Source organism: Paramormyrops kingsleyae, chromosome 8 (genome assembly GCF_048594095.1).
Source record: "Paramormyrops kingsleyae isolate MSU_618 chromosome 8, PKINGS_0.4, whole genome shotgun sequence".
In the NCBI taxonomy this organism is placed as follows: Eukaryota; Metazoa; Chordata; class Actinopteri; order Osteoglossiformes; family Mormyridae; genus Paramormyrops; species Paramormyrops kingsleyae.
Window position 1 is genome coordinate 2,811,592 of NC_132804.1, and position 27,656 is coordinate 2,839,247.

Below are 27,656 nucleotides of genomic sequence, written 5' to 3' on the forward strand. Positions count from 1 at the left end.
ATCAGCACATCTGCGTCCTGCCCGTCTGCCTCTGAGCCCCTCAGCCACCTGAACGTCTCTCGGCACATCTGCATGTGCCGCAGCCGTCCCTGACCCTTGCTAGCCCTTGTGCGGTGTCTCTTTTCATAAATAAGCCTCAGTTGGAAAAACGTGTCTGCCCTTATCCAGTGCTCTCAGGCCAGAAAGGAAGAAAAATGGAATTGAAAATTGTATTCCTAGTTGGCGAGTGAAAACGCATTAGTGTGTCTTTGGGTGGGGTCAGTGAGTTTGACCACTCTGAAGCGAGTCCAGGCTGTTTTATTCTGCAGCGTGCTTGATTTAAATAAATAAATGACTCTCCTTTGAGGGCAGGTCACTACTCTCCAAATGAAAAGTCTGTTACTGTCAAAGATCAAAAATAATTCCATGCCACTGTCTAAAATACGTATCTTCTCCCTTTTTCCTGGTAAAACCATAAGATTCACAGCATATATTCCCAAAACATAAATAGGTGCAAGATCTCTGTACGCAGTGCAGCCCCAGTTGCTGACCACATCACACAACATTTTCTCCGTTAGGCTAACATCAGACTCTCGCTTTGAGAGTTTTGCCCTCAGGAATGTGGTTGAGACGCTTATTCCTGTGTTTACGGTAAGACAGACACGGTATCCACCTGTGCTGAATGAGCCTTTATGTAGAAAAAGACATCCTGTTATAGAACAGTCCCCAACGAAGGCTAATTACTCACTAAATGCTGCCAGACTCAAACCTGAACACTTTATTCTCAGATTCTACATCTAATGTGTCTTTTATACATGCATAAAATGGGTGTTTGTCTACTGTGGCGTCATTGTCTCTATCATACTTGGTCTCTTGTGTTTTTTATTGTATTGTCTGAAAACAAAGTGCCTTTTGCGTGGGTCAGGGCTGAACCTCAGCTGGGTGAGCTTTCTGGAAAGCATGCGCATGTTTAAGGCACGTGGAGACGGCTCGCAGAAATCTGAGCAGCCAGTCTAAATGGACAACACGGGATTCTTTATAATCCTTTTTATTGGAAGGAATTATTGTAGCCGTTAATTACAGAAGCCGCATTGTCCACGGCCAGATTAATCACCATGGTAACCTCTTAAGGGGCTGAGTGGGTGTCATTATGTGACCTGAGGTATATTAATCAAAGCTGCTTTGTTTCAGACAAATTACCTCAAATCACACTGCAGCACATAACAGAGCCTTCGCTGTGGATATATAGGTCAGCACTGGGCTTCTTCATGAATGTGAGACTTACATGTGCATGAAATTCCCTTCATGTCTGGTTAAATATAGGAAGACTGGAACCAGAGATTAAAGTACTGTAAAGAAGACGCTAATTAACGTTTAGCGTCAGGGCATTTTTCCATGCCGCAGTTGAGCCTGTGGCAACAAATATGTCATTCAAAACAGTCTGGAACAGACACGAATTTCTTTTGTTGTAGAGTGTTTGTAATGATGGCATGGTTATCCATGTCACGTATAATTAAATCTCATTCAGAGTATTTTTGTTGTTGTTTTTATATATGTGTGAATCAGTGGAATGAACCCACAGCATTTCTGCAGTTACTGTAAGGTGTCATTGAGCACAGGCGCCCCCTATGGCTGTGTGTGTGTAACAGCATTCATGTCATCGCTCCCTGGGATAATGTGCGCCATGTGGGGATCGGTGCAAGGGGCTGTCCTCAAATTACAGTAAAATGACATTCAGGAAGCCACCCTGGAACAACAGAAGCTCGAAGCCCAGGAAGCCCAGCTTGGACAGTTTGTGCATTTTCAGCTGCTCCCTTAGACCCGCGACACAAATCTCCGCTTAGCAGCCTCACCGCGCACCCCCCGCGAGGTGCTCCCCCCCCACCCTTCATTCCATGGGACCCACCATCCCAAGGATGTGTCCCATGTTCAGGGTCCCGAGCCACCCGACACAGACTCACGACGCTTTTCCTTTTAGCCAGAGCCGAGAGCAGACACCCTCACCCTGCATGCAGCGACGTACACGCCGCGTACGGGGTGAGGAACCGGCGACGGGGGTCGCAGCCCTAAGGAAGGTCAGCCGTCTTAAAAGCCGTGTCACATGATATCCAGAGGGTCTGGCTGACGGGGGGGCAGGCGGGGGTCATCATTCTGAAACCTTGTCCGGAGGGGATATGAAACTTCAAACAGTGACTGGTGACCTAGAGACGGCTTTACTGCCGGCCCCGGAGCCGTAGGGGCCCTGCTAATGTAATTAGCTGCTAAAGTGCCGTCCATGAGGGAGGGAGCGCAGAGCAGAGACTGACTGAGGGAATCAGCAAGCAGCCACTGACCGGGCATCTCTAGGCGTTCCCGAGCTCAGTCATTTACATAAATACGATTTTTTAAATGTTATCTTAATAATTACAAAGGTAACTTCCACAGAGACATAATGGTCGAAACGAAGCCTCACTTTAAGAACCAAGGTAAAAAGCAAAACTGATTTCATTGAAATATTTCCCAAAATATGTAAATGAACACAGTGTCCAGCGTGCATGGTCAGAGGCACAGCCTTCACCAAGCATTCCACCAGCATATGAAACTGTCGCCACAACAGAGTGACTTCCATGTACTTACAGCCCTGCGAAGCCGCAAATATACAAGCCTGCTGTCCAGCTTCGTAACGGCTTCCATCTGTCCGCTAGGTCCTCCTCTTTCAGAGACTTTATGGAGTTCAGACTTTACATTCCCGCCCGACATGACATAAGTGGCCAAAGTTGAAGCGACTGAGCAGCCCGTGTTGGCAGCCCTGACCGCTGTGCTGCTCCCCCGACGCAGCAGAAAATCAGCCCTTTATCCACACAGTTTGGAAGTTAATGCAGAAAGAGGCCTTACTGACAGATGCACCCTCAAAAGCCACTAACAGCAGCAGAAAGCCATAAACGAATACGGAAGTGCCCAGTTGCATTTTAAACATCACTGGCACAGATCGAAACAACCGACGCCTTGAGCTCACAGGTTCCCGTAAAAGTCCCATCCGGCGTGGCCACCTGTCAGAGCGGGCCGCCGGTCTCGATATGCCATCAGGCATCCTCTCTGACGCCGTCCGCATGGAGGCCAGAGGAGAATCGCATGCTTCACTGACGCACGGAGAAGCAGTCGGCTGTCAGTGAATCGCGATATTACACCTGGTAGAAAGACTCCCTCAGCTTTGATATGCCGTCGTTCAGATTTTTCCGGAAAACGTATCTTCATAGGTGTCAGGAACGTAGCTATAAGAGCCTCAGGTAACCTGATAGGCTGATCGATGCCCCCTGGCCTCCTACCTGGTAGAGGTCCCGCAGCCGGTGGCAGCGCTGTACGAATCGCTGGCATGGCCCCAGGCCGCTCTCGTACCACTCCCTCAGCGCCCGCACGGCCAGGCCCCATACCAGCCGGCCGCCTCTGAGCAACAGGTCCTCTGCCCCACACATGAAGCCCAAAGCCATGCTGAGGGAGGACTGGCGCTGCGCTGGCTGCGCGTTGAGGTAATGCGCGGGAGCGGCGGGAGGCGGGTGCCACGCTCTGCTCTCTCGCCGCTCGCTGGGACCGGGCCAGCTGAGCCACTCACCAAGGGTGCCAGGGAGAGGAGGCCCGGAGCCGGAGAGCAGGCACACAGCTTACAGCCGCAGCCTGCTGCACACGTGCGCGCACACACACACACACACACACAGACATACAGACACACACACAAACATACAGACAAACACACACACAGACATACAGACAAACACACACACAGACATACACACACAGACACACACACAGACATACAGACACACATACAGACAAACACACATACAGACAAACACACACACACAGACATACAGACACATAAACACACACAGACATACAGACACAGACACACACAGACATACAGACACACACACACAGACATACACACACAGACACATACACACACACAGACATACAGACACACATACAGACAAACACACATACAGACAAACACACACACACAGACATACAGACACATAAACACATACAGACACAGACACACACAGACATACAGACACACACACACAGACATACACACACAGACATACAGACACAGACATACACACACACAGGCACATACAGACATAGACATTCACACACACAGACATACAGACACACACACAGACCTGTAGTCATATCTTTGTGGGAACCATCCATTAATTTTTACGGAAAAACCCTAATCCCATCAATGATACCCTTAACCCCTACCCAGCCCTAACCTTAACCATAAGTAACCAAACAAAATACAAGTCATTTGGCATTTTTAGTTTTTTGATTGCAGTCACAGATTTTTAGAAAATGGAATTTCCCCTTGTGGGGACCAAAAGAATGGTCCCCACAATGTCACAAGAACAGGTTTTTATCACAATTTGAGGACATTTGTTATATCTGTCTCTCTCTTTCTCTCTCACATACACACACAGACATAGACATATATAGACTCACACATGCACACTCTTCTCAGACACACAATCTTATCTCCATAGACTGTGCCCCACTGTACAAATCGACGTCTACTATACACAATTTTTCAGAACTTTCCAGAAACTTGTCTGTTGCTTTTTGTCTTTTAACCGCATGTGCTGTCAAAATTAAAATTCTCCTGTACTGCGATCGCCGTCCTCAGTTGAGTCCCCCCCCCCTGAGAGGAGTCACACCTGTAATGGCCTCCAGGGCCGAATCCTTAAAACGCCCCACTGATCAGGACTCTCAGAGACGAGCTGCACGGCCCGGATTTCTGCAGCCGCACCGTCTCTCTGAGTCTGAAAAGGTCATCAGCTTCCCCCAGAGCAGCAGACGGATCCTGCAGTTGAACGCACAGCTATAAGAATAGCGATGAGGGCAGACTGTGGGGCTTTCGTCTGACTCACTGAAACCAAAAAGGTGCCATTTAAGTTTGGAAAGTAAAACTCCCTTCTTCCTAAAAATAACCGTTTCTCCAGCTATATCTACTGATTTTATGCTAAATTTATGTGCCATTTTAAATAGCAATGGATAGATTTTTCCATGTCCAAGCTATGACTTGTGTTTTGGGAGTGGAGGGGAGATGTTAACGACAGATGGTGACGCCTTCCTCGGCCCGCAGGGATCCTGCATCTGTACACAGACCTTCTGCTGAGAGACAAGATGGAAACATCCCACCCGGCAAATCTGCGGCGCCAAAGGCCGTCTCAGGGCCTCATCCCACGACCGTGGTTTTACCCCCGGATCGTTCTGTACTTTCACAGTTTATTTTACGAGATGAGGGAAAAAATCAGTCTTGGTTTAAAATAAGTTTTAATTGCTTGGGTTTACTCAGTATGACGTGAAGGAGGATGCAAACATCTCAGCCTAGCCTCCGGAAACCACAAACAGCTCCGAATGACACTGTCGACAGTTCGAAAGTCTGGCTTTTGGGTCTGTGGCGCTTTGAATATTTTCGTCTGGAAACAATATTTTGTTGTTTGTGCGTACGGATTGCGATGTCAGTGCCGTTATCACACCTCGGAGCATCCAGGGCAGCTGAGGGCCATAAGGGGAATGGGGAGGAGTTTAGGTGACGGACAATAGGACCGGGAGCGGCCAGGCATGTGACCAGCGAGCAGGGACCGTGGCTCTGCCGGCCCAGCATAACCAGTCCTCGGGGGAACCCTGGACAGTCCACGTTTTTGCTTCCTCTAAGCTCCCAGCGCACCTGTACCAGGTATTTGATGTTCCTGGGAGCAGGGAGGTTGGCTGGGAGCTGGGAGGGAGCAAAAACATGGACTGTCCGGGGTTCCCTGAAGACTGGGTTGGGAAACAATGACCTAACGTACCCTCTTTTTGTGACTCCTTCAGATTTAAATACATCAGGAGAAGCATGGCAATCAGTGATGTCCATAATAAACAAGTCAATACGACCGATGCAGATAACGAAAATATCCCACATTGACATTATAGGAACCTTTTATTTTGTGTATTTCTAAAGGGGGAAACTGGTGATGATTGTGGCGTCATGGAGACAGGCGAGTTGATAATGGCTGAGAGCCTGTCGCCATGGCGCCGGGAGCAGCTGGACACGATGGACCGCTGGATGACACAATCGCTCTCACCCACATTCACACGCAAAAATCACGCCACTCTCTCTGCAAATCATACCGGTCTGCTCCTGCTGTTCGAAATGCCAACACGCAGAGGACACGTACTGTATGACGGCTGAGATGGGGTTTTGCGTGCCCCTGCGTGACTGAACTACTCGCCGGCGATGAGTGAGAACCACACCAGATGGGGAGGTGGGCTCAGGGAGCAGCGCAACTGGCTCCGTAACCTCACACGTCTCCAGAAGAGGAGCGAAGAGCCGGCTTTCACAGCTCATTACGAAAGCGTTCATGTGGAAACAATATCCTGTTGTTTGTCCGTATTACCGAAATATCCCTGTAGGAGCCTGTAGCTGCCGCACATAGGGTACAGTGCATGGGCAGAGGCATGTAAGGACTACAGGGCAGCGGGGGAACTGAGGGAGCGGACAGAAGGCACAAATCTGACTCAGGGCCACAGCAGGGAGTAGCCCAGGAGGAAAAAATACTCACATATGAGGAAACAGGGCCTCGGTCTCTATCAGACATGTGAGTTTATCTCCAGCAGATTAAGTACATGTGAAATATACAATCAAACAATTGAGCACCTTTGAACATAAATCCTACAGGTGAATACAACAGTTGTTTTCCGTTGTTGCTGTAGATCGCCTTCCCAAATCACAATCGTAACATAATGTACCTTTTAATGACATGCTGTTTTAGGACAGACTTCATAAAAAAATAAATGAAAAGATTTCACTTTATCATGAAAGAGCGAACATACTGAAAATGCGAATGAGATGTCATTGATTTGGAATCAGGATGCGGATGTGGATGATGGAAGGAAATGTGTTAAAGGCAACTTTACAGCACGGCCCAGCACTGGATATAGCGGCTTATTTAGCACCTAAATCACGCTTCCCAAAATTCCCAACAGTGTGAAAACCCACGAACAGGCACAACATGAACGTGACAAATAAACAAGCCCTGCATTAGTATGGGCCAAGCTGATGCATTCTGAGAAACTCAGATAACAAGCTTGGCTGCCATGGTTCTGGCGCCAGGATGCTTTGCACTTGCGTAAGCGTTAATATTTCTGACAAGGAGATGGTTCTCTGTGGCCATATCTGAAATACACCGAAGTCTAGTATCATTCTTGAGAACCAATGAAAGGAAGATGAGAGCCGGCCTTCAGGCGAGCCAACATGGAAATACCTGGCTGAACAAAATTCAACACGAAATCTAGTCCTTATCAGATGCGAAATATAATTATTTTACGGGGGGGAGGATCGTGCCATTGGAATATGGCCCCAGTGGGTTTGCACCAAATTTATTTACAACCAGGGGCTTTAGAGGTGGGGGCAGTTAAACAAAAGCTGGTGGAGGATGGTGGCACTGGGTAGTAAATAATGCATGAGGATGAGCAGCCGGCCTGCGTGGGATTTGCTTTCCGGAACAATGCAAATTAATATCCAGCTACAACGCAAACTGATGCACACCTAGAGGGACAGAGACACGATTCCTGCAGGGCAGCAGAAACACGTCTGACGTCCACACGACATAATGTTCGGGGGGGGGGGGCGGATGCATGGGGGGTGCACAGTCCCAGCAGAAAGTCTCTTCAAGCATAAACAGATCTAGTTAATAAAGAGACGGAAAGGCCACCAGCTAATTAGTGGGACTTTGTGTTTCTCGTTAATCTAACGAACTGAATGAGGCAGACTGACGATTCCTGAGTCACCTGTAAGAGCAGCACATGACCATGGCTTAGCGCCCCCCCCCCCCGTGTCTGACACATGTGCTGTTCCCCAGCATCATGGCTGAATGCACCGGGGTCACACTCACCCCCGCGTCACCCACAGAGACAATGGCGAGCAGGGGCTTCGGATGCCAGCCGCACGTCACTGAGCACCAGCTGTCACTGTCCCCTGGTGATGTCACCCCCCACTCCGGGTCGGTTCAGGCATCTGGCGTCATGTGTTACGGGACAATTGTAAGCTGAGCATGATCACCATGCTAGCGGGGGGTGGGGCGGGGGGGCTCCCATGCTTGGCAGCGTTTCTCAAACTGGTCCTTCGGTTCCCCCAGACAGTCCAAAACGTGGACTGTCTGGCAGGGAGCAAAAACGTGGACTGTCTGGCAGGGAGCAAAAAAATTTGGACTGGCTAGGGGTCCCCGAGGATCAGACTGTGAAGCACTGCGCTAGACACCCGCTGGGAATAAAGAAAATAGTCATGAAGTAGGTAAAGTAGTACCACTAGGTGGAGCAGTATCACTGAATCGTTTAATTAGCAGAAGGGTTTAAATTAGATTTTAAATGTAGCTTGAAATTATTCATGATATTACTACTGAAGTATTAATAATTGTTCAGTTATTATACCCGATCTGTCAAATCTGTCCAGAACCTGTCCTGTGAATTCACACATATCTGGATGAGTCTGCAGGACCTGGTCACCTTTTTCATATGAAACTGCCAGAACTGCGGGACGCCACTTAATTCCGTGAGAAACCAAGCACATCTCACTGCAGCAGATCCCACCCGCTCCAAGGTCAGCGGCTGCCCCACTCATTACTGGCCCACTCAATTATAAGTGGGGGGAGCTTATGAAGGCAGCAACACCAGAGAATAGGGTCCAGTGTCCCCCATGTTACCATCAAGCAGAGATCACTGAGCCTTCAGCTGACACAATATGATGTAAAGAATGGATCACAAGGGCCGTCCGTGCATTTGCCTGTCTGAAACACACCATGTCAATATTTAAATAACAGGTTTTCTCATTAGATGCGTCACAGGACCTGGGCTCCGCAGCCCTCTGCGACTGTGCTCCCTACTCTGGCCTGGCGCCTTCAGGACCTTGTTGTTGAGGTTTGCGAAAGCCGATGTCAGATGTGGGGTCCGCCTATGGCTCGTTTATTTGGTAAACAATGGGTAGGACCCGCCTCTGAGGGCCAGTGTGGGCAGACAGCTTCCCACAAGAGCAATCTGGGCTTGTCATGCTGAAGTTATAAATCCATGCGGTACACAGATGTGGAAGATAAAAAATGGCTCTTGGACATGCAGGATGCAAATGGCTGACTGCTCAGAAGGTTTCTGCATCTACAGAACATCTATGCTGCACTGAACCGGGGGGGGCGGTGGCGGGGGGAAATGCATTAATGAGTGTTGGGATCAATAAGCAATCAGATTGTAATAAACATTTTGTCGTTTCAAACTGGCAGAAATGGCAGCGATATGATCTATTAAACAGACACTGAGCTCCTCTGACCACTGTAGGTCTCCAGGCTAATTTAATCAAATCTCTTAATTAGATTATTGGATCTATTCCGTCTGCTGTCCATGTTTTCTGGGCCTTTTCCACCACCGATGACTTAGTGACCCTCTGCATCGCTGGCTCCCTGTTAGCAGGACACTCACGCATCTTTGGATAATGATCACACAACAGCAGCATCCCTGGGAGTCGGACCTCCGCTGCCCCACAAGGGGACCACATTCCCAGGAGACGTCAGAAGAAGGAGAATGACTGGCTCTCCGTCTTTCTCCCTGCATTTTCCACAGAAAGTTCAGCTAAAATCAGTCATTCTATTGACCTTGAGGTGCAGGCATGAATGCAGATTTTGCTGAATTTTTTCTTTGTTTGCTTTTTCACAAGCTGTCACTAATTGTCACTAATAAGAAGCCACTACATGTCCAGAAAATCAATGAATAACAATAAATAAACATGAATATAACCTTGAAGTGATGCCTTCATGGCACCAGGAAGTAAATGAAAACACTCCAAGGGGAGTCTCATGGGACAGTCTCTCTCTCTCTCTCTCTCTCTCCCCCCTTCCTTGTCTCCCTGTCTCTCTCCTTTCCTCTCTCTCCCTGTCTCTCCCTTCCTCCCCCGCTCTTACCTTCCTTTTTTCCCTGTCTCCTTCCCTCTCCTTCTGTCTCTCTCTGCCTCCCTCTCTCACTCCTTCCCTCTCTCCTCCCTTTCTCTCCTTCCCTCTCCTTCTGTCTCTCTGCCTCCCTCTCTCTCTCCTTCCATCTCTCCCTGTCTCTCACTCCTTCCCTCTCTCTCTTTGTCTCCCAGTCTCTCTCCCCCTCCCTTTCTCTCCTTCCCTCTCCTTCTCCCTCCCTCGCTCCAGCAGCTCTTCTGCCTTTGGAACGCCATCCCCAGATCTCTGCCAGCAGCACCAGGCGGGTCCGTGCTTGACTGCCAGACCCAGATACCTGTTGCTACAGCGCCGTGGCGTTCGCGGCTGGGCCTCGGAGTCCAGCGTACACTGCCGCTGGCCTGCATTTGACTCCACACAGAAGTCTGTGTCCATGCCGCTTAGGGCATTCCTGGCATCCTGCTGCCCGTTAATGGGTAAAGCCGCACCGAGAGGAAAGCCGCAGTGTGGATGGAGGAGGGACCGACCAGCACGAGAGAATCTCCCCAAAAAGCCACCTCCGTCAGAGGTCTGATACATGCATGTCCAGACACCTGGATTACAGGGCAAACCTGCTGGAATATTCTGGAGGCTTCAGTCAGAAAGCTCACTCTCAGGTGCCAGCAGAGCGTTCGGCTGGCCTGGATATGAAAGTGGGTCTTTGTGGCTGAAAAGGGGAGCGGATGATGGCAGCTGGGCCTCTTCTAGGACCCTCTTGCTTTAATTTGGACGATTCCTGTTAATTGTGGGGATGACGGGATGGGCGTGGGATGTCCGCTTCATGGGCATCCTTCAGGGCTATGATGGGGTCTCAGCAAATGTGCTAATGTGATGGCGGCCGCTCGGGGCCTGGATGCCTGCCGTGTCTCTCCTGGTTACAGATCACAGCCATCCTGACGGCCCTCAGGACTGTCCGACCCCCGGGGGAGGGGCGACTGATCCGGCTCCCCAGGACGCTGCTCGTCAGTGTCTGATTCACAGCCAAGGCTCTGAACTATCCAAAGGGGCACCTCCTAAAGCACGGTCCTGTCTGTGGTGGAGGAGGCGTCGCTGAGCGAGGGGGGGATCACAGCTTGATGGACCGAGGACCGTCTCCTCTCTATATAACTCTGTATACTAACCCCCTGGGCACAGCTAAATATTTCCTCTCCATCTCAGGTAGCTGGTGACTCTGTCCACCACACAAATGCCGATAGCCAATGACAATCCCAACTGGCACCATGTGGTTACAGGACATCAATCTGCTAAAACGCTCAACATGTGGGCACTGTGCTCACTCCTTTGCCTGACAGAGGGTGTCGCTCAATATGTCTACTTCACCACACTTGATTTCTTGTGTACCTGTTTTCAATCATAAGAACATAAGAACATAAGAACTATACAAACGAGAGGAGGCCATTCGGCCCATCGAGCTCGCTTGGGGAGAACTTAACTAATAGCTCAGAGTTGTTAAAATCTTATCTAGCTCTGATTTAAAGGAACCCAAGGATTCAGCTTGCACTACGTTATCAGGAAGACTATTCCATACTCTGACTACACGCTGTGTAAAGAAGTGCTTCCTTAAATCCAGTTTGAAATGTTCTCCCGCTAATTTCCACCTATGGCCACGAGTTCTTGTATTGGAACTAATGCTGAAGTAACTATTCGGTTGAACAGCATCCAAACCTGTTAGAATCTTATAGACCTGGATCATGTCCCCCCTCAGTCTCCTTTGCTTGAGGCTGAACAGATTTAGCTCAAATAACCTTTCCTCGTATGACATTCCGCTAAGACCAGGAATCATTCTTGTGGCCCTACGCTGCACCTTTTCTAAGGCCGCTATGTCCTTTTTAAGATATGGTGACCAAACCTGTACACAATATTCTAGGTGAGGTCTCACCAAGGAATTGTATAATCTTAGCATTACCTCCCTTGACTTAAACTCCACACACCTGGAGATATACCCCAACATCCTATTGGCCTTTTTTATTGCTTCCCCGCACTGGCGAGAATGAGACATGGAAGCATCAACATACACACCAAGGTCTTTCTCATAATCAGCTACCTTTATTTCAGTAGGTCCCATAAAATACCTGTACTTTATATTTCTGCTCCCTACATGGAGTACCTTACATTTGTCTATGTTAAATTTCATCTGCCAGGTGTCAGCCCAGTCTAATTAAATTAAGATCCCGCTGTAGCTGCTGAGCCGCTAGTTCAGTATCTGCTACACCACCCACCTTGGTGTCATCTGCAAATTTCACCAGTTTACTGTATATATTGGTGTCTATATCATTTATGTAAATTAGGAACAAAAGTGGTCCTAAAATTGAACCCTGCGGTACCCCACTATGAACGCAGGCCCACTGTGACATTGAGCCTCTTATAACTACTCGCTGCTTCCTATCCGTTAACCAGTTATCAATCCAGGTCGCTACAGTTCCTAAAATACCTGTCGCTTTGAGTTTAAGTGAGAGCCTCTTGTGGGGAACAACATCAAAAGCCTTTTGGAAATCTAAGTAGATGACATCATAGGCCTTCTTATCATCAACTTCCTGAGTAGCTTCCTCAAAAAACTCCAACAGATTTGTTAAACAGGATCTACCTCTCCTAAATCCATGCTGGCTATCCCTCAAAATGTTATTTGAGTCCAGGTAATCTACCATTTTCTCTTTGATTATAGCCTCCATAACTTTACCAGTTATACAAGTTAGACTGATTGGCCTATAGTTTGACAAATTACTTCTATCCCCTTTTTTGAAAATGGGCGTTATGCTGGCATGCTTCCAATCAGAAGGTACCACACCTTCAGATAAGGATTTTTGAAACAGTAATGTTAAGGGTCGGCAAATAATATCCCTCATCTCTTTTAACACTATAGGTAAGATGCCATCAGGGCCCTGTGATTTATTAGTGAATCGTCGTCCATCGCCAAAGACCAGCTTCAAAACTCAAGAACAGAAGTACAGGGGGCGATAAAAATCCCCTGACGTTCTTGCCCCACCCCAAACATCAAGGATACATCAGTTGCATCCTCACCAAATGAGAGCAAAACCACGATTCACTGCACACCAAGTTCATTCTTGGGATGCAAGTTAGCAAACTCCATCCCAGCCCGGTGAAGCCGGTGATTTCCGCCCATCAGCAGCTCTGCGCCCCGGCCAGCCATCATCAATGTGAAGGTGACTGCTGACTCCGCCTCCAGGGAGCTAGCGCAGGTCCCCCCGGGCGTGCTCTGGTCCTGGGGGCTCAGCCGCTGATGGACGACGGGAATCGGGACGGCTGCCGGAGTGGTCTCAGTGGAGCCCGGAGTGTCTGAGGGACTCCGACCAAAATTCATTCCCACTGGTATTAATTACCCAGGTACTGCAATACGCTTCATTTTCAGGTCACTTACTCAAGCAGTAACGTTACAGCAGCTGCCTGCCTCACAGCTTGTTCACGTCATTCCACTTCAGCCAGTTCATATGAATAATCACCAATCAGACCAGTCAGGCTGGAGGCAGAACCTGGGACACACACCAGATCGAGTTAGCGCCCTCCTGTGGCCCACAGAGGCAGCGGACGAGACTCCTCAGGACTGATTCAGGTTTGCTGAAGGGGTTCAGGGTGATGGGGATGGTCTGCCTGGAAGATTTCATGCCCCCCATTGAGGAGCTGCAGCAGGCGTGTGAGAACCCACACACGGGACTTTAACCACAGAGATGCATCGATTGGCTGTGTTTCCAGACCAAGGGCCACAGGAATCAGTGCCGCTTAAATCTATACAGGCCCGATGTTGTTTCCATGCCAGCAAACCCGGACATGCAGTCCCCAGTGTCAAACCCCACCTCCGACTCAGAATAAAATCCATTTAATCGTCATTAAAATTCACGTCCCACAGCATCCTAGGCATGAATGCTAGCGGTGTTTGGGCGGTGCATGGGCACGGTGATTAGCAGAGGGCTAATTGCCAGATTCCTCTCTCGTGGCCGAGGGAGAGCATGCGGATTGGGAGGATCTGCACGCCTCCGCACCTTTTATTTCCAGTTGATTCCCGGCAATATAATTCTAAATGAGTTCAGCGTTGACGTGGAAACAGACGGGGGGGGGGGGTCGGAGGCCTCCGATTACACACACGCTGACCCCCCCTTGAGGTACTGCTGGCACCTCGTAGTGCTTAAGTGCAGCGGCGACTCTCAGGCCCAGACAGCTTGACCCGCCAGAGTGGTCTGGCCTGAGAACTGGCTCCAAGCTCACGGCCCAGAAATTGCCCAAACACGCACCCATCCTGTCTACATCGGCAGAGATAAAGCACATAAGCGTAAACATGCATATACAGGTAGTACATCTCCGCATTTCATTAGCTAATACCTTTTATGACACACCAGTACTCTCTGTTATCAAAGCTGCAAAATGAACATTGTACACATGCATTTTATCCTAACAGGTAGTTCCTATAACACTTTTGGTCAGATTCATGGTGTCCTTCATACATTCCTCTGTTTCATGAAGAAAATAGACTAGCTTAATATTTGAAAAACCAAAGCAATGTCTAATGTACAACTATACAATCAGTAATTTTATTAAACATAACTGAAGGCAGGACCAGAAGCCAGTTACGGTTTTGGGATCTGAAACTCACTCAGTCCTCATATAATCCAAAGAAGAATTTTAACGAAATATCCAAAACTCACTAAGTCTACAGACATTTTTTTGAAAACGTATCCCGTGGGCTGATCGAGTCTTGGACATTTGCCCTCTGATTGTGGTTAATGTGGTATATTTTTAAGGGTACAAACAATTAACTGATATTAATAGATGGTCATTGTTACGCCTGTCAATGTTGACCCACACTAAATTTCAACAAATACTGGAAAAGAGGCAAAAATGCTCAAAGGAACTGTTTGCATAAGTACTCTGGGTGAAAGCGGTATGTAGCCCACGTCCATGACCAGTGGCACTGCGCCAGTCACCAGTTTGCCTGAGCACATGCTTTTGTGCCAGAGGAGTTCATGGTGGAGACCCACACAAGCCCAGGAAGAGCATTTAATCCAAAGCAATGTACAAGGGCCCAGAGGAGGCCGTGGGACTGGATCCAGCAACCTTCCCATCAGAGAGTTCTAAGCTGCTGTCCCACCTGGCACACACGCAGTGCAGGGACAGCAATCAAAATCCCATCCATGGGGGTGTGAGACGACAGCGCTGCACACTGAGTCACTCTGCCACCCGAGTTTATATCACTGCCTGCTGGAGTGACAGTTGGCAGGAGTCTGCAGTCTGGCTCCAGGTGAATTTTGCATGTTTGCATGGGCAGATCTGCTCAGAAGCTCTCGAGTTGCTTGGGACAGACATGTGGTCTACAGCTCGGTAGATTTCAGCCGAGACTCAGAAGGGGTCGTCCAAGGACGTTTGCTTTCTAAAACTGCTACAGTTTTGCTCTGGCCATGTGATTTGGATCATTATGCATCTGAAAGATGAATTTCTGCCAAGGCTTTTGAAGAACGAAAGAGGTTTTCATCCCATGTTCAAACCATTTAACTCTTTTATCAAAAACACCAAGTCTCTCAGTTCCTGCTGAGAAGAGGAATGTTTATAGCCCTGACCTACACCACACTGCCAAAATGGGGGGGGGGGGGGGGGGGTGAGTGTTGTGCCTTATATGCATGGTATTTATTCCTGGTGTTGTAATGCTGTGAAAGTTAGGACAACTCCAGGGGCCCTAAAAAAAAGTGGAACATAACTGGATTGGTGTGGGTTGGGGGCCCCATATGATATGCTGTCATGGGGCCCGAAATCTCTCGCAGAGCCCCTCCATATCCTGAATGATTTTGGTCCAGTTTTTGACTCTCCTTTCAAAACCACTGTGGTATATTACACTCTGCACCAGGCTCAGTCAGGTATCCCTCATTTTAAAGTTCTTTTGGCTTATAATTATAAATATAATTATATATATATATAAAACCAAAATACACTGATAAGTAACATTGATTTGATAGCATTTGAGCTACAGAAACAGGTTATAGTATTGTATGTGTCATTTCAGATGTGATGTTGAATTGTAGGATGTAAACTGAGACTGTTTTTCTTTGCCCAGAGTCCTGTTGTGCATGGCTACCCTGTATAGGAGAGATAGCCCTTCCTTTTCAGCACAATACCTCCAGTTCCGTGGAGGGTGAGAAGGCCACCCTGCCTTTGACGGGGCTCATTTTCCCGTCTCCATCCTGTCACTACACATCAGTCGGTTCCATCCAGGATTTCCTCTCATGGTATAGCGGCTGCCCGTCTGCATGCCAGCGGCGAGCCGGAACGCCGGATTGCTGTTTGTGGGATCCCCACCAGGATGCTGCCATGTTGAAGGATTCAGTCTGCTTTATAAACAGCAGCAGATCGTCCTTGGGCTTTAAAGCACACCTTAGAACGGCTTTCCAAAAAGTGCCCCCCGGCCTTTTGTTGTGTCATTTCCTGGGTTTCTGTGGAGGACAGGGGAACCAAGATCCGGTCCCCCGGGACCACGGTCCTGTGTATTTCCAAAAGCGCTATAAATAGTGCTGTATCACACCTGAAAAAGCAGGTGAAGTGACTAAGTAACTAAACAAATCCCTCAATTAATCACTTCATGCACTTTCTGTTGAACCTTACAAGTTTTCTTCAGCAGCAGAAGCCCCCAGAAAGCGACAGTGACTGTAAAATACGGCCTGTGTCATTGTGCTATAAGCCACATCGCTGCTGTCGAGCCCCCCCCCCCCTGCCCCCAGATGTGAGCACAGCTATGACACATTGACTCACTTGTAGCCCCTTTTTTAATCTGATTCCCAGACCTCTTAGGGCCCCCACATGCACCAACACAGCTGCTATGAAGCCCACGTTCCCCTGCAGCCACACACCAGCACTTTACACTCCTTTGGAGTTCAAACCCGTAACAGGCAGCGATCCAGGCTGAGATAATGCAGGCCTGCATTGTATCAGGACCTACCGAACGCACCCAGCTGAGCAATCGATACAGTAGAAGCAGATTTTCAGGCGTAACGTAAGGCAGTTTCACATCAGCAGGTTTTTCTCCCTGCTGCAGCCAAGCTACACATTTGTATGGGAAGGGGAAAACAGGCCGGCTGGAGAATTCAGGATGTGCACATTACTCAGGGTGCCGTGTCAGCTTACTCATTGTATCTGGGCCGACTACTGAATCACTATGTCTTACAAAATTGCTATGTGGAAATGAATCTACTCACAATTAAATCCGGAACAGAACTGAGGTTCTACCGTGTTCCGACTCGCCCTTAAAGGCATTTCTCGTTTGATGGTACATGTACCTTTAAAAGTGTTATATTGACGAACCCATTAATCCGCTACAATAGGCAGATAACTCTTCATCCTGCTGGCCGGGGCCGTTGATGGACCCTTCCCGGACAGCTAATGGCTGTGCTGAATCGAACCGCTGACCTCATTAAAAACACCCAAACGCTCAACACGGGGCTGCTCCGCTTAGCTTTGGAAACCACCATGTGTGCGTGTGGGTGTCTGTAAGCATGCAAGCTCCTGTTCCCTGTATCAATCCTCAATCGAGAAATATGCTCAGAATTTACTCATATGTCTAAGCAGAATAAACAACAAAAATATTACAATAAAACACACACAGATTTTTGAGGACCCTGTTTCATGGAACCGACACACCATATCAAAACAGAAAATTCATTAAACACACTTTTTTTGTGGTCTTTTAGTATTTTGTTCTTTTAAGTGTGAAAAGCTGCATGACCGTGTTTCCTTGAGTTTCCTCTAAGTCTTAGGCAAAGCAGTAGACACACTAAACGCAAAACTTACACAGGCTGGGTACTTTTTATTCCAGGAAACGGAAAACCCAAAGTGAAGTTGTAAAACTACTTTTCCGGACCCTAGTCCTTAAGTCCTGTGCTTTTCTGTATCCCACGACGTCTAGGGTGTTGTTAATCAACACATCCCGTGTGTGTTTACAGGAAAACAGGAGTTGACCATAAATCTGCCACACGCGGCCCGTTCGCCCCCCCAGCCAACAATGGAAGTGGGACAATCACTCGTTACAGGTGCTGTGATCTGCCCTTGCTCACTATGCAATGAGACCTGCTTTGTAATTCGATGAACCAGACAGTTATTAGAAATTTACACACCGCCTCCGGGAGATCTTCCGTTTTCATTCACTGCACGTATGTTGCATTTTTTATGAAAATGTAACCCCAGTATTTTGTCAATTTGTACTGACAAGATAGGTTTGTTGCAGTGAGCCAATTAAAATATTAAAACGTATCAAGTATATTAAGTTTAGGCTACATTCATTAGAATTAATACATTTCGACAATTACATGACTAATCAATTGCACGAAGTGTGACAGTTAATATAATTACAAGCCATTTAATGTGATGATATCTGACCAGCCACAATAACGCTACGATTTCATATGTGATAACCTGGGACATATTAATCACAGGACACAAACGTGTCTGGTTAAGTTGTAAAACTAAGTGTGCTACAGGCGATCGCAACTGGTTAGAGCCCACAAAGAAACGACAATCACAAGGAAACGGCCGCTTGCCTCATCATCCTACAGACATACAGACGGGGAAATGTGTCCGATGGACGCTGAATGTGGCGCGGATATGCGAGACCGGCCAAGCCTAACAAATAATGGTTATTTAACGAGCAAAGGAGGCGCAGCAGCCAGATATGCAGTTAGTTAATAGTAACGGGAGCATATGCGGCTGTACCGGTAAGGGCAGCCTACTGTCATAACAAAGGCAGGCCAAACGCATGCTACACAGGAGTGGCACTCACGTATTTTTTTCTCCAGATTTATGACAAAAGGCATCAACACGAATGCAAACACAGCAAAATGCAAAGAATGAGTCATCTGGGTGATCCTTAAGGATTCGGTGCGGATCTCGGTCTCGGCGTTATACGGCGTTATTACTTCACCCAACATGTTCGCTAAAAATTAACTGTAAGCAATGCGCAAAATATTAAAGCGCTTATGTCTGTGAGCAGATATCGCTCATAAATAACACATTTTTCTATATCGTGCTGACATGCTGACAGTATATGTCAAACGCAATGTATATTTAAATAGTAGAACATGCAACAAAAGCTCACCTCTCCTTTATCTGTATATCCACCTCCTGAATTTTATCGGATCTTTTACCGGGACTAGGAACGCCTTTAAATCCCCGTTGACCAGAATCGCCGTCTACAAACGCGGAAAGTGAGCGACTCTGCGTGGTAGCAGGAAGCGGCGCTGCACCGGTCCCGTCCGCATACCACGCCTCGCCTGCTGTCTGTCTGGCAGCCCGAGATACGGCTACCGATCAAATTAGCGCCGCCACCCCCGACACCTTTCGGGGTCCGGACTGCACGCCAGGCTGCTGCACGGAAATGCACAATCCGACCTGTGTGAAGGAGCAGGACTGTTTTACACCCGCACCAGCGCCGGAGCGGCTGCGGCTTCTCAAGAGGCCAGGCTGATGATGATGTGCCGTGCTGGTTTGGGATTACACCACTTTGAAAGATTCCCAGAATCATGAAAAGAAATAAAATGTTAATAAAATATCAATACGCGATGCTGCATTTTTAATACTGCAATAAAGTGTGTTGTAACGATAGACCTATTTCTTAAAAACAAGGACGTCATTTAAATAAATTAAATGGACAACTGTCATCCTGTCATGGTGAAAAGCAGAAGTGCGGATTCTACACGTGTGTTTGCCTAAAACATAACTGCGGTCACGTGATCACTCTTGTGCCAACAGACAGACTTTATTACACGTTTAGATTCAAGTGTCAATTTTCATTTGAAAGGAAAGTTCACCGCGGTTGCCAGTATTGGCTGCCTCACAACAGTCTGGGCAAGGATAACTGATACATAATAAGTTATCATAACAAGAGAAAACTATAACTATACAATACTAGATACAAAAATAGCGACTACACTAACAAAAGCGCAGTAGCATCTATGCAGTCAGTACACTGTAGTAAATAAACAGTAGCTGAGCATTAATGCTGAATAAAATAATTGAATATGTGTTTTTCACAAAATGTTTTACTGGAGTGTTAATGAGTTTGACTCAGTGAAACCGGGGCTGAGTGTATGCAGATGTGCGGGGCAGGTAATGAGCCTGACCATCATCTGAGCTCGGTAGCAAAGTAGACTTATGGGCTGTAAAATGGCAGGTCGCACAAACAAAGAGCAGCGCCTGTGAATGGGGAAGGATGGGCGTGTCACTCACGATGGCAGTAAAGCCCGCCGAACAATGGGGAGTGGGCTGGGTGAGCTGGGGGGGGGGGCACATGGCTGGGGAGGTGGGGGGCACGGGGTATATTGTGCATTACAGGCACCCACGGAAAGTTAATCGCGCTGCTTATTTCCATCCCTAAAGGAAAAGCTTATTGTTGGTGTCTAAGCGACTGATTGGTGTGATGCATGGCAAGATGGCTTCCTCGCGACATTAAGGGATTTGCCCCGGGGGATGCCCCCCATCCCCCAATCCCATTTTGATGAATTTCAATTAACATCTCATTAGGTTCCTCAAACCTCGTTAAGATTGGTACAAAAGCCAGGAAGGCGGCAGCTCTGCCTGCGCAGCGCCGGCCGTTGCGCGATGCCACCTTTGTGCTGTAATCTTTAGCTCATTGTTGTTTATTTGCTTTGCTGATGTTTTCGGCCGAAGTGATTAGAAGCTGCGGACTTGACTGGGCCAGTTCGCCCCAGAGCAGGAAGCCTCCTGGGACGTGAACCGGCAACCTTCACATTAAAAGACCTCAACCACCATGTCACCTGACACACTGTCATGTTGATTACTTTACAACTGAAACAAAATGTTTCGCTTCTGAGTGTGAAGCCAATTAGCTCTAGAGCATATGGATAGAGGCAATTATCTCCGAAGCATAAGGCAGATCCGAGCTAAGCTACCTATTTGTAGCTATAATGATTTGTAGCCTACTGATATTCTTCTCAGTGAACTGTGCACTGTATAGTCTGTATAGCTACTGTTAGGTTCTGCTTAGAGATTTATGCGCCTTGTGTATATCAGTACTGTCAATGTCATTCGTTTCATTCAAGCCATTTGCGCAGTATATATATTTAAACTGAACGGAAGAATAATGTTAAGTGCTTTTGTCTTTCAACAGCAGCTTCTCACCTGGGATTTCTGACAGAGAATATTTTCGCTCACAAATAAATTTCCTTAACCGCCAGACCGGCTGCTGACCTCATTACTTGCTATAGCATATTTTCGGGTGGTTCTTATTTTGAGACTCATTATTAATTTTATTCCGTGCAGTATTCTCCGGAAACCATGTTAGTGGGATCCCACTGAGAGTAATATTTATCGAAGATCAAGGCACTGTTTGTATGATTTCATTGGATATTTTAGCTTTCTTTGGCTGGGCGCTTATAAGCACGGTTCCCTGACAGGTCTGGCTCGGCCTTGCACTGGGCTGGCAAGGCGCAGGTCGCGTTGTGCACGGGAAAAGGTCATTTGTGTGCCATTTGTCAAAACCTAAAGGAGGTCAAGGATGAAGCGCGCAGGCGAGCTGGACGGGAAGTGGGACGAAGTGCCGGAGGTGCCTGCTGAAGCGACTCATCTGGGGGGGGGGGGGGGGGGGGGTCTCGTGGCACCGGAGTGTCACTGGGCTCGCGGAGTCCGGATAAATGTGACGCGGGTGCGATATCTGCTGAAAAGTGAAAGAGCTTCGTTTGAGTAGAAGCTCTACAAATTCCAGCTCTTGTTAAGCATCGCAATAAAATGTCCGCAAAGTAATTAAGGGGCTGGTGTCCAAGCATCCAGCTGTTCTGTGGATAACCTGTCAGATTTAGGGTACCCCGGTTTAAATAGACTTCATCTTCATTCAATTACAGGTCAGCCCACACTACCTTAAATCCAGCCAGTGGCTAAGCAAGAAATCTTGCTTCGTGATAAAGGCCCCTGCTGTTGTACCTCGCATCATAAATGTGATATAGAAGTATCTTCCAGGTAGTCTTGGATTAGTTTTGCATTCTCACAGTTCCAGCACCGGTTAGGTGGTGGCCATGAAGAAGATCTAGCTAAAAAGATCTGGATCACACTCACCCTAAATCTACAATTAGGTATTTAAATGGACGAAAGAAAATGGTGATGATCTGCAAATCAAACTGCCTTTAGCAAAATAAACAGAATGAAAATATAATTATATTTAACATATAATACGCATGTAACAAATTATACAGTATTTAGGCGTTTTTTGATGATAACGCAGTCTGAAAACTATCTAGTCTCCTAATAAGTCCACATTTCAGTTTCTCATTCGGAGCTGGGACTAGTGGCTAATGTCTCACCCATTTCATATCGTCATGTTTTAGGACAAAACCGAGTAATGAATTCAACAAAGAAACGAGGGCTGTATGTGTGAGTTTGAGTTTATGTGTTTTTTGTCTTACACTGCCGCCTTACGGAAGGAAGTTTTTATACTACTGCACTCGCAGCTGACTTGGGATATTTAAAATACGCACCACAAAAATACACCTATAGGTGGCAGTATGACGAGAAGGAGAAAATACATTGGATGCTGTGACATTTCGGTGTGGTCCACATTAAGTATCCATGTGATATTTCTTCATTTGTGTTGCGTAATCTGTTACGTACGTGCCTACAGAAATTTTTAAATCATTTTCCACTACTGTCATCCAAATTCTGCTAAATTTATATCAGCTTAAAAGGTGAGAATCCTTTTTGGCTCACGCACATGGATGACAGCGGACATAACTTTGCATGAGGTCAATGTGACCCCGTGAACTGGTTAAATTGTATTGAAGAGGGATGGATGGAATCCTGAGAGAATAAAACAGTGAACCGCACCATCTTCAAAATGTGCCGTTTTCTTATTATGAATGCGAAGCCTTAACAACGGACATGACTATTCCCATTTCATTATACTTGTCCGTCTGGAATATGTTATCTGGGTCACGGTTCGTCCTCGACATTTCTGGATTTTTTAAAGACTGTGATTTCGCAATTATTATTATTATTTTTAAATATATTTTCACTCAAAACAAAAACCATTAAGTTGTTTAACTTATTTTATTCCAATCTCATTGCGATTAAAGTCTACGAAGTTCCGTAAATAAAAATCTGGTTGATTCACTCAACTTAGAAATTAGTAAAATGATTTAGACGCACTTTGAGATTTTAACGATAAATTGAAATAAAATCTCATGTTCTAGAGATCATATATAGGCTAGTCATGTTCCATGTATTATATTCTTACATTCTGCGCACTGATATTTGGTAGGCAGCTATAAATAGCCTAACTTCGGTGTTACCTAAGAAATAAATTATCCAGATACGTTGCATGGCTCCCAACCTTTTCCTTATTTAATTAAGAAATAACAGTAAATTCTCAAAGACATCATTATCCAGCAGGGATGCTGCCAAGTAACGAAATTAGGTAAAATTCCAGGGACTATTGGGGCAAAAAGAAAGCTGCTGACAGTCGGATTGCACTCTATCCGAAACAGCAGACCAAGTGTTCGCTGACGAAACAGATGTGCTTCTTTGCATTTGTGGTACTTGTAGTTTTTCCACTGCCACATTCAGCTTTACGAGCGGTCTTTTTCGCGCATTATAAACTACACTTTCTAAACACTGGTGCGCCATCTAGTGGTGGGGAAGACGCGGCGTAGCAATCGTAACGCCTGGTACTGCGAGCTTGACACTTGCAACATTTGTTACCTAACATTTAAAATCGGCATCGGCGAAACTTTTCACTTTGACAGCGGCAAGGATGCAATCCGAATCGGGGATCGTACCAGACTTTGAAGTGGGCGAGGACTTTCAGGAGGAGCCAAAGACCTACTACGAGCTGAAAAGTCAGCCTCTGAACAGGTTAGTGCGCAGTGCCATGTTAGCTCTACGGCTGGGCGGCGGGCTTTAACCGGCTGGTCCCACGCGTAAATGTGAGGAGAGGCGGCTCGGCGCCCTGTCACTGCTTGGATCGCACTCCGATGGGATCGGGGTTCAATAAAACGGGTTTTCCTATAGGTGTCGTATGTCTGCGGCGCTGTTATTCCGTAAGGACTGTGTGTCAACATTACAGTTACACGCTGTAAGGAAGCGCTTCCCAGTGCGCTTATATCCGCGCAATCGCCTGTAATTCCTCTGCGTCCGTTTTATAAGTTTATTGTACGGAGCGCCTTTATATTAAAAGGGATACCTGATTTGTTTTCATTTAGTCAAAAAGTTATACAAGTATACACCTAATAACCGGAATTGTACTTTAAAATATATTTAAATTTTTTTTATGTTTTCTGAATGCTACTTTCTTAAAAATTTAAAATCTAAATATATATGTTTTTAAATAGCCTATTCTAAGTCTAAACTTCACGATATATTCAAACAGTCAAGACCTTTGCCTTACACCGCTTTTAGTTTGATGGTGTCTTGCTGAATTTTATTAACAACAACAATAATAATTGACATTTATTTGGGTAGGCCTACTTTTATGTCCATTAATTTCTTGTTTCAAATTGATTTGTTAAACGAACAAACAACTGTATCCAATGTTTTAATAATATGATTATAATTTGTAAGAGTGCGGTATAGCAGGCAAACTAATAATGAGATGGACCCCTGTAGGCCGAAGCATAGAAATGCATATTTCCGCTCGATACCCAGCTGCATAAATGTGCAACACTAAACCGAGTCCATAGAAAAGAAAACGCAACGTAATGCACTGGAGGCATGGAGGGACAGTGTGAGCATGTGCGCAAAGGAAAGCGGCGCATCTGCTTTCCTGCCTCTACACTGCGCCCGTCTAACTGCTTTATGCTGTACATTCAAATAACACGCAAATACAATTTAGATGCGCTTCTGCGGTGCAGATTTGAAATACGGTGCATTCGAACTGCGGAGTTGTATTGGATCCGTGAGCACATATGGCGGGAAGCCAATTCCTTGCTTAGTAAATTACGTTACGCTGTTACTTGTTAAAAACTGAATGGGGTTTTTGTGCATTCTGAAGCGCTACCACTGTTTCCTAGGGGGAAAAGTTTATTGGTAGTTAAAAGTGCAGAACAGTCCAGAAAACAACAGAACACAGAAAAGGCCTAAATACGTACAAGCAAGGCCTGCGTAAAGCCCCCTTCGCCTTCTGACATTCATTCCCTAAGGATATGTAAAACATGGTATTAAACAGCATATCTGGGTCGACGTCCTGCTTTTTAATTTTTACTGTTTTCTGTTGATCTGCTTCGGAGTCCGAGTGCACGGGACACGCCCACGCGCCCTGCGCTTCGGTAGCCGTCGATCATCCTCCGCTTTGCGACCCCCCCACCAGCTCCGGTGTTTCCCGCGTAAGCTACACGGCCGGTGGCATGATTATCTTTGCCGTGAAGCTTCCCTGCTCGCCCTGCTTTCAGCAGCACCAGCTCTCGAGATCCAGATGTGTAAATGGGCAGATCGCCGGGAATACCTCCCCATTCGTCACCCCCCGCTGCGTCTACTCTCTGCACGGTCCTTCATCCTGTATTATAACAAATCGCTCGATGTGCTGCCCCACTGCGCCCCCTCACTCAGTAAATAATTCCATATTTTAATGCATTTCGTGTGAAATAGTACCTTCTAATATTAGTGGGGAGCTGGCGCCTAACTAATTTTCACGTACGTACTCATCAGTTCCACTGACAGTGTTTTCTGTCACGCTGCTTTATTAATGCTATTTATACATTTAATGTAATCATTCTTTCTAATACTGAGGAGTTATTTCACGAAGCCCAGGACTGGAAACAATGCTTAGAATTCTTGCTAAAGTGCTGGATGTTGTTAGTATAATTAATTTGATATTTACTTTTTGATAAATATATCCGAGCGCACTGCTCGCTGTTTCTGTCCCGTATAAGGCGGCTTCTCTTCATTTTCATATTGGGAACATTTAAAGCAGTCGCTCCCCACAGGGAGTGTGGCCTGGGGTTTGTAATCCTAACGTATATATATATCTTGAGATTTAATGGTGTTGAATTTCTTCTGACACATATCTTGCCACTTCTGGTTTCTATTTAAATCCTTTTTGGGCTGTTTTGGACTCGGCATCCCCCTGCATGCTTCTGCTTTATCCGTGTGTGAGAACAGTGACGAAGGGGCATATGTTACCGCTTTGCACTTCGCGGATCAGTCAAAAAAATATTCATCTTCTCAGTTATCGGGTAATAACTTAATTCCTTAATATAAGTGCTGCCGTACTTTAGAACGACCTAGTTTATAAACTGAGATTGTTTAACTCGATGATCACTGTGTTTCTTCCAGGACAGTTATCGTATGTGAGAAAAATGGAAAAAAAGGTGAAAAGGGTTAATAAACGTAGGCCTAAATAGAAAAGTAAAAGGTTTTATGTAAATTGCAGTCACATTTAAATCTCATTTCAGAGATCAATATATTTTCAGGAGGCCTATATGAGACTTCCTGAAAATCCCCAGAGTGAAAACGAAGTGCTTTTCGGGGTTCGTGAAAACAAGTTCGCATCCTCCAGGTAATTGATGTTGTAGTAGCTTATCTACACATAATACTAGAGGAAGCTCGGCTGGCGACCTCCTCTCAGCCTGGTATGGATACAGCTTCCCGGTAGATGGTACCGCGCCGGAGACCGCGATCCGTCCGGACGGCTTGTCGGGGTTCTGTTGTCGTGCGGGTGGCCATCAGCCGTTTAGCCCAGCATTAAGTAGGACTGAGGCCGCATCCTGAATGACCGATCACACACGCAGCATGGCCATGTGTTCATGATCAGTTGTTTTCATTTTATACATGCATATAATAACCCCCTATTTGCTGTATTTACAGGATTTTGTAAAAGGGTCTGCATGAAAAGTGAACACTGTTGAGCTCATATGGAGTGGGTTAGGTGGCGGCTAGGCTTGTGTTTCGGGGACCTGTAATATACAATGATAATTATGTAATTGCAGTTTGCTAGGTTTTTGCAAATGAGCAAACCAGCACGCTATAGGTTCTCCTTCCAGACGTGGATTTATGATCATAATCATCATCTACAGTACTTGTTTTGAGTTTACGCCCCCCCACAAAATTGCTTAATTGAGACGTGCCGCTCTAAAGCACACCCAGGGTCGCAGTTCAAGTTGGACTGAAGCTATAGGTAGCCTTAATGCCAGTGAGATACATAAAGAGCGGCTTGCATTCCTGGGACAATAACGAGGCCTTGAAGTGCAGGCTGTTGTGCGTCAGTAAGTGTATTTAATGTTAGGAAGAGATTTAGTGTTACTGGCCAGGCGTTTGCCTTGAATTCCGGAGATAATAAGCATTGTTTACGGGTAAATGAGTGTGATCCTGAGGATGGAACCTACTAACCTCGGGGTTGGTGGACGGCAGAGTGGAGCACGCGTACCTCTCCGTGCATAGAGAAAACAGGAAAGATAAACCTGGGCGAACTGGAAAGCAGCGTAATGTTACTATCTTGGGAAGGTAGCGCTCTGTAAAATAAGCACCGAGTATAGTCGCGCAGCGCTAATTAGCCATATAAATTTAGAAAAGAAAGCGAGAGCTTGCACTTTCTGATGTTAACGGGCGTAATGGCGTGAAACAGCTTGTTTTAATTTACCAATAGAGGGTGAGATCGTACAATGAAATTTTTAACTGGTTTACTGGGTCCTGCTGGGTTTTACATCGGGAGATAGCAGCCTCCTTCGAGGTGTTCCGTTCGGGTGCGTTTGGGATCGTGTCTGTAGGAGG

The 27,656-nt window shown here is 46.6% G+C and overlaps 2 protein-coding genes across 7 annotated transcripts in view; one reads left to right on the forward strand and one right to left on the reverse strand.

The window, feature by feature from the left end:
* frmd4ba (FERM domain containing 4Ba) overlaps window positions 1-19,350 on the reverse strand; it is a 44,139-nt gene extending 24,789 nt beyond the window's left edge. For 2 of the 3 annotated variants that reach the window (XM_023793986.2, XM_023793985.2), the window contains exon 1: window positions 3,285-3,446. In XM_023793986.2, coding sequence (XP_023649754.1) covers window positions 3,285-3,446 — 162 coding nt within the window. Of the gene's footprint in view, window positions 1-3,284; window positions 3,447-19,044 lie in introns of those variants that run through there. The other variant, XM_023793987.2, reaches the window with a different exon arrangement.
* Window positions 19,351-23,591: 4,241 nt separating this feature from the next.
* The window catches only part of mitfa (melanocyte inducing transcription factor a), a 33,768-nt gene continuing 29,703 nt past the window's right edge, over window positions 23,592-27,656 (forward strand). For all 4 annotated transcript variants that reach the window (XM_072714987.1, XM_072714990.1, XM_072714988.1 and 1 more), the window contains exon 1: window positions 23,592-23,807. Coding sequence is in view for 2 of the 4 variants with exons in the window: in XM_072714988.1 (XP_072571089.1) it covers window positions 23,707-23,807 (101 nt within the window). In the remaining 2 variants the exon portion in view is untranslated. The remainder of the gene's footprint in view (window positions 23,808-27,656) is intronic.